The sequence below is a fragment of the Stomoxys calcitrans genome, chromosome 2 (genome assembly GCF_963082655.1).
Source record: "Stomoxys calcitrans chromosome 2, idStoCalc2.1, whole genome shotgun sequence".
Taxonomy (NCBI): Eukaryota; Metazoa; Arthropoda; class Insecta; order Diptera; family Muscidae; genus Stomoxys; species Stomoxys calcitrans.
In genome coordinates, this window is record NC_081553.1 from 236,965,047 (window position 1) to 236,976,323 (window position 11,277).

Sequence of the window (11,277 nt, forward strand, 5' to 3'; positions counted from 1 at the left end):
TTATCCAGACATTTAATGGCTGCCTGGCTGTCTGAGAAGATATTTATGCCAATCGTCGTAATGACATAATATCTTAGCCAATCCACCACTTCCTTAATTGCAAGAATATCTGCTTGATACACACTGCAGTGGTCGGGTAACCTTTTCGATATGACCACTTCTAGACCTTTAGAGTACACCCCAAAAACCCACCTGGTCGTTCAGTTTGGAACCATCCATATAGAAGTCTATGTAACTTCTGTTACCAGGGATATCGTTGTTCCAATCGGTTCTATCAGGAATAGTGGTACAGTAATTTTTATCAAAAAGCAGCTCAGGTAGGGTATAATCCACACTGCCTGGAACATCGGATATTGTATCAAAGATAACACTGTGTCCGTAGCCGCCACACTGCCTGGAACATCGGATATTATATCAAACATAGCACTGTGTCCGTAGCCGCCACATGACCAATAAGAAAGCGCCCCTAACCTTACGGCAACGGTCGCTTATCATATCATAAGGATAGTACATATTCGAAGGCCGAATGCCTGGATTCCAGTAGTGACGTGAACATTAGAAAATTTTTCAGCGGTGGTATTCTCCTTACAAAATGCTGAAACTCCATGTTGAAACTCCTCTTCCAAGTAGCATAAAAAGAGGGCCCTTATCACGAGCTTAAAATTTAATCGATCTGCACTCATTGATATGAGAGAAATATCCCCTGTTCATAGGAAACTTTACATTATAAGCGAAATGATTGAGTATTGGTGCGTGTAAAAAAGGATTTCAAAACAACTAAAAGAATAAATTCGTATCCTTAATATTAAATAACCAATGAAAATCATATTTTCATTGATTATATATTCCTAAAAATTCCATATGGTTAAAGATCAAAATTTATAATAACCCATTTAAAATTGTATTGAATGAAAATGTTTTTTTATTTCAAATTATGATTTTGTTTTTCATTTCAGGGGTGGACCTGGCCTAAGATGGGGAGCGTGCTGTTTGCAGCTGTGTTCATAGCGTTACATTTTGCCACCGGCGGCCTGGCCAACCCAGATGCAAAACGTTTATACGACGACCTCTTGAGTAACTACAATCGCTTGATAAGGCCTGTGGGCAATAATTCTGATCGTCTAACGGTCAAAATGGGTCTACGTTTGTCACAACTAATTGATGTGGTAAGTTCTGCATCCCCCCTCCACTGTGTTGCCTCCAAACATCAATCCATCAATTCCTGTTCCCTTTCATCTTCTGTCATTCTTGCAAGCACTCTACCACTTACACTTGACTAGGCCTCCTGGCACACTCAAACAATGTTACACTCAGTGAGAGAAACCCTAAAAAGGGACAAATGAACCAACAACCCAAGAACGAACAAATACTCATTAATTATCGAGGCAAGCAGAAAAGTTTTTCTAATAACACTTCATCAGCTGTCATAAATCATATCTGTCATCGTTAAGATAAAGCGTGGAGCATTCAACAAATGAATGCCAATGCCATTGGCCATCACTGGTTCATGGGGACCACAGGGACAAACTTTCATCGATGGCAAAAATAGAAATTGGCCCAATTCATCAAAACCATTTCAGCAAACTTTGTATGGGCATGTGTACCGTGGCAATGAATAAAGGCTGCAGCCAGTTCTCCAACAGAATGCCTAGAAGTTCTTTGGAAATACATAATTAAAAGTTCCTTTAACAGAATGGCATCAATGAAATTTGATGTAGTTCCATCATATACGAAATTTTACAACATTTTTTGCATCCGCCAGACAGAAGTGAGATAAGACGAAGAAGGAGTAAAGAACTTGGGCTATTTGTAAACTACATGCACTGGCAGTTGTTATTTATTCAAATTATCTGATGCGCCTTCATTAGCACCACGCGAAAAATAAATTTCTTACTTACTACCATCTGTATCTCCCCAGTACAATTGGTTTATCTACTACCAAATTCCTTTTATTGAACGCCATTTAACCATGATTGACAAATATTCAAATTTTGGGAAGTGTTTTTAGGAGTAGATAACCTCCTATCACTTGAACCATATTCGCAATCTATTCCCCGAAAACCTTATATTGGAGTCCCATATTTTCACATGGGTCTTATATGCCCTTGGTAATTACACCCAATTTTTAATATTCGATAATCATATTCATATTATGAGCGGCGTGCGACGGCTCCTTAGATATATTCATACCCTGCTCTCGAATACCCTTCTCTGGGGACCTATGTTGTCGCGATGGATCCACTTTTTATTTTGGGCAGTACTCTTGGGTCTATACGGAACAGACAAACAAACAAACAAAGCGCAACAATTTATTTTTTCAATAATAGATTGATGAAAGTTGTGTTCTAGGAGATGGATCTTAAAAAATACAGCTACAGCTCTACACTTGGTCGGATTTATAGAATGGATTTTACCTGGATAGCAGGCACACACACGATATCACCATCTGTTACCCTTTGAGTATAATGTGGACAAAGAAACTTAAAGACAATTTTTAACGCTGTCATCATCAGTCATTGGCTTCTCCGAACCCATAGACAAAAAGGATATTTCATATAATGAATTCGACAGAATTCATATAATGAATGAGACCTCATAGAAGAGAAGAAAAAAATTCGACATGAGAAAATCTGTGAAAATATTTTAAAATTTTTTATACCCTCCACCATGGGATGGGGGTATACTGATTTCGTCATTCCTTTTGTAACACATCGAAATATTTATCGGAGATCCAACAAGGTAGAATGGGTTGCCCATCATGGATGAGTTCACCTACAACCCTACAAAGTATAAAAGTTAGGTTAGGTTGAAAAAAGGGTGTGGATATTAATCGGCCCCATGCTTCTATGGACATACAACTAAGCCAATAATCGACTTAAACTACCAATGACATAGGAAATGCTCCAACATCTCATCAACTTCTCCGCATGCCCTACACATGATATCACTTGCCGCATTGATTTTACATAAGTGATCTCGTAGTCCTATATGTCCATTTCGGATCACCCCATAGAATTTTCGCCGTCCTACCGACTGTTTCGATGTTCCACAGTGTTACATGCGTGTTAGTAGCCCACGCCCTTAACTCGTACTGCGTCGATCCATAAGGCATCGGGTTAACCAAGTCTATTAACGGCACTCCTCTGGCCTTCATTGCCAAATCGTCTGCCCTTGCATTTCCCCTTACTCCGTTATGGCCCGGCACCCAAAAGATGCGGATTGTGCCATCCTCAGAGAAGGCGTTAATCTCCTTCTTACACTGCAAGAGTGTTGGTGACCTTACCGTCCTGGTTATTATTGCCCTGATGGCCAGTTTACTGTCCCTAAAGATGCTCGCACTCGACGTCCTCAGCAAAGCGTATAAATATTCTGCTTTGTCTAGACATTCTAAGTCGGTTTAGCCATGTCCGTCCGTGTGTCGAAAGCACGCTATTTTATTATCCATTATCATTTGTTTGCCTATAAATAGATATCGGTCAAAGAACGTGACAAATGTGATCCCTGGCAGATGGTACATAAGATTCGGCCCGTCCGGACATTACTGATTTGTCTGTTCTCATATAAGTTTCGTAATCCCCTCGACCAGTTGTTATTGATGGGATGGTCGTGGGAAACAAATTAAACACCCGAAATTGTCGCCGTGTTAAAAACTTCCCACAGTTGTCAAATGTCAACTCAAATAATTGCTCCCCGACCCCAGTATAGCGCCAGCATAACACTTTCCTCAAAAAGTGTTTTATTTTTGTGGTGGCGGTGTTGTGTTTAAAACAACCCCACCCCCTGGCATTGTTGCAGATGTCAAATCCATTAGTGGAGAAGCTTTTATGCAAAAGCGTTCTGCTTTTCCCGCATCCATAATTACTTGGCAAAGCGGCAATGGCGGTGGCTGTGGCTGATGATTTGATGAAATGTTCGTGGCTATGTGCGACCACACGCCCCACCGCAGAAAAGGAGAGGCATGCAAAATCAAACACTCTAGCGCATCAATAATTTATGGCCATTCAAATCGATGGTGGCCAACTTAAACTTCATTTGGAAATGTCATAAATTACAGCAAGGCATTTACACACATTACATGGCCATGCAAACCGCGTCGACACGAAGGATTGTTTACCAAAAGCGATTTATGAGTGTTGCCACTCCTCCCCCACCCGCTGGCACTGCGCACAAAACACATTGACAATCAGGGGTATCGGGCCTTAGTGACTATGAATAAATATCTGAGGTAACTGAGGAGCCAGCAGCCACAGTTGTGAGAAGCAAAGCAAGTGCGATGCGAGTGTGTGTGTGTGTGTGTGCGTGTTTTGCGATAATGACTTAAAAGCCTTTGCCTCAAACCTGCCTAATTGATTTTAAGAAGTTTGCCATTATTAGGAAATATGTCAGCTTGAGCTAAGAAATCGAATTAGCACCTAAAAAGCAAAAGTGTGACATGAACGCTCTATAGACCCCTAGGCAAAGATTTGCTGTGTATGGAAGTGGTTAGCTATGGAAGTAGGTAGGGTGGGGGAGTCTGTGGGAGCCTAACATAAATTTTCCCTAATGCGATAATATTCTCAGTTTTGCAGACAGCATTCCAGCATTGTCATGGCTGGCTGAATGCGGATCATAGGCTCGTCTGTTGTGTACGTGAAAATGGCTTTAAAGTGCCCTGCATTTGCATTTACGTGGCGACTGAATTTTATAGGCTACGTGATTTGGCATGTTGGCCCCCTCAATTGATTGATTGTGTCACCAGGGTCGTTATTATTTTAGAAATACTCAAATCAAGTTCAATGACTCGTTAGCTATCTTAAGGTCCTTCGCTTTCAAGGGGCAAGCAAGAAAATGTGTGCCAACAAGTCTGATGTAAAGGGTGATTTTATAGCCATTATCTTTTTGGCAACACTGGTTTAAACAGCTCACGCACGTTTCGTGTTTTTTTTTCACTGGCATACATCTTCAGTTTGGTCTATAATTCAACTAGGAATCGTCTAACAAACGAACAGCTCTGGCAAATCGTTTGCCAGAGCTGTTCTTCCATTGAGCAAATAAGCTCATTTTTGGCTCAATGGGTATGTAAATAAGCAGAACTGTCGATTTTGGAGTGAAGTTCAGTCGGAAGCATTACAAGAGCTACCAATGCATCCAGAAAAAGTCACAGATTGGTGCGGATTATGGGCTGGTGGCACCATTGGACCGTACTTCTTCAAAGATGATGCGAATCGTAACGCGCTATCGTGAGATGATATCCAACTTGTTTTTGACCAAAATGCAAGAGTTTGACTTGTGGAGAGTATGTGGTTTCAACAAGACGGTGCCACATGCCACACAGCACGCGTAACACTGGACTTAGTGAGAGGCGAGTTCAAATTTGCCCATAAACATTCCATTAAGGAACAGGGACAAATTTCTCACATGTCAATGAGAGCTGTCCGATTCAAGTTGAAACTCAATGGTAAGAGGCCTCCTTTTCAAAGACGACTTCGAACGGCGTGCCGCAGTGCCACTTCTATTTGTGAAGAAGTTTTTATTTGGCTGCCATACCAAATGGTACAGTACCTCGCAAATGTCGCCTGATTTTTACGCCAGGATTCGAACCCAGGCGCTCAGCGTCATACGCGGACATGCTAACCTCTGAGCAACAATGGCCTTCGAAGAGTTGCTTTACATAAACGAATTTATTTCATATCCATTGACTGGCGCTCTTTGTCAAATATACTGGCCCAGTGATTGAATGATCCGTCAAATTGACCACTGTGATAAATTCCAATAACGCCTTAAAAATTAATATTTCTTTAAGTAATAGTGACGTCCCACGCGATTCTAGCAATCCACTCTCCAGTATGACTAAGTTGATTTCTTCCGATTATCTGCTTTTCAGACCATTAACATTCATCTCCTTCTTTGTAATTTTTCCTGAACCAGTGATATGGCCAGTTTCCATTGTTTTTTTTTTTTTTTTTGTTCTGCGAATATCGGAAATGTGGGCAAGCAATAAATTATTTATGCACAATTGCGTATGCGAGTGTTGCCGCTTGTTTTCCTTAATCTGCCTGTCTCTTGGCCATGTTGCAGTTAAAGCCATGTTTGGTCATTCATACGTTCAGCTTGGAAATTCTTAACCACAAATGAAAGAAACAAAATGTCCAAAGTTGGCAAAAACCTGACGAATTTTCGTTCGAAAGCAAATATTGTGAAGTGAATATGAAAGAAGGAAAAACAGATTAAAGTGAATTTTAAGAATTGCCTTAACAATTACCAGCTTACGAAGAAAAAAAAATCAATTTCCTTCCCCTTGAGTTGGGTATATCGGGAGTAGATCAATAAATTCCCGCGATAAAAGACAATTGGCAAGGGTCTCAGCGGGGTATCAACATATGTCTATTCCTGGATTATATATGGCATAGATGGAATGTTCGCATGCATTTCATTAACTTTTCATTAATTTAATCATCATTTATACTCCTATAACTCCAAAGAAACCCGCTGAAGAGTTTTGATTTGTCAGAACTCGCAGATAGGCGTTCAAATGGCCAAGCTAACAAAACACGCCACTGTGGCCCGGTTTTCTGCACTCCCTTAAACAAACGTTTTTGAGGAAAAGCCCCCGGGTTTATGGAGCTGTGGGATATTTAACCCCCTTTATGGAGCTGTGGGATATGTAACCCCCTTATATGGAATAAAGCAGAAACCCCGAAAAACATTTACAACATGTTTTCAAGAACAGAAATTCAGAATTAAAGTTGGGTATAAAAAAAGTAAATATGAATGAGGTTCGGCTTGAACGGGTATGTTCCCAGAGTTAAAGTCAGAAATAAATTTCGCATTAATTTCGACCGGGCCGAACATTGGATACCCACCACCTCGATGTTCAAAATTTCAGCAAAATCTGGTAACAAGTAAAAAGGCGTCAAGTTCAGCCGGGCTGAATTTTGGATACCCACTACCTCGGGTATATATATAAACCACTTTTCGTCAGAATCCGGTGAAAAATTCATAGCAGCTTTATCGAAAGATGGTCCGATTTGGACCAAATTCGGCATGGAAAATAAGTGGTCTAATAAGTATATGTCATTGATCAATTTTGCAGAACAAAATATTGGTCTTTTTGGTAGCCATATCCAAATATAGACCGATCTGAATCATATACGACACGGATGTCGAAAAGCCTAATATAAATCACTGTGTCAAATTTGTGCGAAATCGGATTATAAATGTGCCTTTTATGGCGCCTAGATTTTAAATTGAGAGATCGGTCTAAATAGCAGCTATACCCAAATCTGGACCGATCTGGGCCAAATTGCAGAAAGTTGTCGAAGAGCAACTCACTGTCCAAATTTCGGCGAAATCGGACAATAAATAAGTCTTTTATGGGCCCAAAACCTTAAATCGGAAAATCGGTCTATATGGCAGCTATATCCAAATCTGGACCGAACTGACCCAAATTGAAAAATAATGTTAAAGAGCCTAACACAACTCACTGTCCCAAATTTCGTCGAAATCGGACAAGAAATGCGCCTTTTATGGCCCCAAAGCCTTAAATCGAGAGATCGGTCTATATAGCAGCTACACCCAAATCTACCCCGATCTGGGCCAAATTGCAGAAAGATGTCAAAGAGCCTTATACAACCCACTGTCCCAAATTTCGGCGAAATCGGATAATAAATGCGCCTTTCATGGACCAAAACATAAAATCGAGAAATCGGTCTATATGGCAGCTATATCCAAATCTGGACCGATCTGACCCAAATTGAAGAATAATGTTAAAGGGCCTAACACAACTCACTGTCCCAAATGTGACTTTTATGGGGTCAAGACCTTAAATCGAGAGATCGGTCTATATGGCAGCTATACCCAAATCTAGACCGATCTGGGTCAAGTTGAAGAAAAATTTTGAAGAGCCTAACACAACTTACTGTCCCAAATTTTGGCGAAATCGGACAATAAATGCACCTTTTATAGCCTCAAAGCCTTAAATCGAGAATTTAATATATACTTTATAGGGTGGGAAACGAATATTTAGATGTGTTGCAAACGGAATGACAAAATGAACATACCCCCATCCTTCGGTTGTGGGTATAATAAGAGAGTCTTATATGGGTTCAAGACCATACATCGTGAGATCGATATATATAGCATTGAGATTATATCCAAATATAGTCGGATCTTTACCATACTCGACACGGATGTCGAACACAACTCATTGTGTTATATTTCACCGAAAAACTTAATGCGGCTATTATTGGTCTGAGACCGTAAATCAAGAGATCGGCTATATGGGAGGTATATTAAGATAAATACCGATTTGAATTTCAAGGATCTTAGCACAAGTCATTGTGACAAATTTTATCCCAATCGGGGCATAAATGTAGCTTTTACGAACATCAGACTCTAAATCGAGAGATCGGTCTATATCGAGGCTATATTAAGATATAGACTGATATAGACCATATTCATCGCAGGATCCTAACACAAGTCATTGTGCCAAATTTCAGGAAAATCATGCAATAAATGTGTCTTTTATGGGCCTAGGACCCTAAATCAGGAAATCGGTCTGTATGAGGGCTATATTAAGATTAGGGTGTACATTTATTTGCAGTTTTGGATTAATCGTTTATTGGAAAATTCAGGTTCAACGATTAATCGAACAAAACCTAACGAAGTTATCGATTAATCGATTAACCAATAAATCGACAAATATGTCTAACAAAAGAAAATGGAATATACATTGAGATATTATAGCACGTTTACATTGAAATTGTTATGATCTGGATTTAACTAAATCCAAAAACAAATCCTGTCCGTTTACATTGCGTTTTTTGGGGATTTAAGTGACGTACACAAGCGTACATACGTGTACATGAATGTGCATATCCCATACAATTCATAACAACAGTTGCATATTTTGATGCTGTTATCGATTATTCAACCATGAAATTGGTTTTATTAGAGATTTAAAAATAAATCCAGCAAAATCGGAATTGTTTTTGTATGGTAAACAATTGATTTAGCATTTAAATATCGAAAAGGCCAGAAATCCGGATTTAGTGGCCAATGTAAACGAACTTTAACCTACAAATACTTGTCATATAGGTGTGACGATTTGAATTGGAACTTGATCATATAGATCCGGTTTATTTGATTTTATTTTTTGAACTGAAGTAAAAAATTCTCATCACAATCGAAAGACATTTTTTTCCAAAAAGGCCCCAAATGATCGAAGAAATGACGACAAACGACATGATTCATATATTTTAACATCAAAACGATTAATCGGTTAACCGTCCCAGATTATTCGATTATTTGTTTATTTGAAAATGTGTCATTTCCAATAGTTCGATTATTTGAAAGATTAACAGAATAACGATTAATCGATTATCTATCTAATTAAGAAAGAGACCGATCTTGACCGATCATTGGTACAGATGTCTGGGATCTCTGCACAAAACATTATGCCAAATTGTAGTCCAATCGGATTATAAACATATCTTTTATGGGCTTAAGACCTTATATCGGAAGATTGATCTATATGGGGTCTTTATATATAGTCCGATATAGGCCATTTGTTAATCTAACCATCCTATGGGAAAAAAAAGAATCTGTGCAAGTTGCAGCTCAATATCTCCGTTTTAAAGACTGTAGCGTGATTTCAACAGATAGACGGACGGACGGACGGACATGGCCCGTTTTAGATTTTTACAACGACCAAGAATATATATACTCCGTAGGGCCGGAAGTGATTATTTCGATGTGTTGCAAACGGAATGACAAAATGAAATCAGTGACATCCTTCGGTGGTGGGCATAAAAAGAGGAATATTGGGAGGTTATACCAAGAGATCCTTATAGATAATATATGCATTTAGATGGGAAGAATAACTTCCTTTAGTTGGTCGAGGAGTCAAACCGATTACTCAGATTTATAAAGGAGATTATTACCATTGAGCTTGACAGTACTCATTGATACGAGAGAAGTAACCCCTCTGGGACAAATTGGCAATTTACGTAAGACTATGGAACTATTCGGTCCGTACTAGCTTCAGGTTGGAGGCCACTGTAGCGCAGAAGTTAGCATGTCCGCCTATGACGCTGAACGCCTGGGTTCTGATGTTCCTGGCAGGTACATCAGAAAAACAATTTAAGCGGTGGTTACCCCACCTAATGCTGACAACATTTGTGAGGTACTATGCCATGTAAAACTTCTCTCCAAAGATGTGTCGCACTGCGGCACGCCGTTCGGACTCGGTTATAAAAAGGAGGTCCCTTATCATTGAGCTTAAACTTGAATATGACTGCACTCTTTGATATGTGAGAAGTTTGCTCCTGTTCCTTCGTGGAATGTTCATGGGCAAAATTTACAATCTTTACTAGGAACAGGTTAAATATTATAGTAGAAATCATCTTGCAGTTAAATCGGATAAGAACCGGTTTATGTGGCAGCTATGGAAGAATTTGAACCGATTGCTCTGTTAGAGATATGGAAGATCATAGAAGAAGACTATGACTTTGCAAATTGGGAAAGAAGAGATCCCTCTACAGATTCAAGAAGTCAAATTGGCAGATTGGTGTATGTGGCACTTTTTGCAATCTCAACTACCAGTAATCGGTTATCTTTACCCCTACTAAAGGTAACCATGTTTCGACAAACATATGGATATACAGATGAGGATGGATAGATTGCCAACAATGTCATGATGATCAAGAATTTATACACTTTATAGGGTCGCAGATCAATTTTTAGAGGTGTTACAAACGGAATAACCACTTTAGTATACCCTCCATCCTATGGGGGTGGATTTAAAAAGGTCACACATTATTGGAAAATCTCGGACTGATTACAACTTCTAATGTTTCGTAGTTTGTCATGCTCCCCGTGGCTGCGCTTGTCCCAGTGCCAGAAATAACTCCCCGCAAGCCCACTTCAAATGTGCCTACTTACCATCATGGCAGTGGGTAAGGAAATGCCATATCGATTTCGCAATTACGATTAATTCGGCTCTTCCACAGGCAACAATTTCGGCCTGTATCGCATATCGCATCTTGTATCTCATATATTATGGGGCTAATTAATTCATTAATGTTTCCAACCATCCTTAATCGCGCAACAACAAGAGCAGTAACAGCACAGGCAGTAATCATCTTTATATTCTCTACTAGTATTTCGATATTTGCGAGTCAAGTGAGCATAAAAGGAAGACTGTTCAGTTTTGAGTCTTCCATCTCAGATTACACAGAGCCCCATGCAAGAGTGGCAGATGGGCCATTTCCCATGGCAGGCTAATGACAGTGTAAACAT

General features: G+C 39.6%; 1 protein-coding gene across 1 annotated transcript in view; it reads left to right on the forward strand.

The window, feature by feature from the left end:
- Window positions 1-11,277, forward strand: part of LOC106088890 (acetylcholine receptor subunit alpha-like 1) — a 133,407-nt gene that overhangs the window by 83,646 nt on the left and 38,484 nt on the right. The window contains exon 3 of the mRNA XM_013254598.2: window positions 957-1,166. Coding sequence (XP_013110052.2) covers window positions 957-1,166 — 210 coding nt within the window. The remainder of the gene's footprint in view (window positions 1-956; window positions 1,167-11,277) is intronic.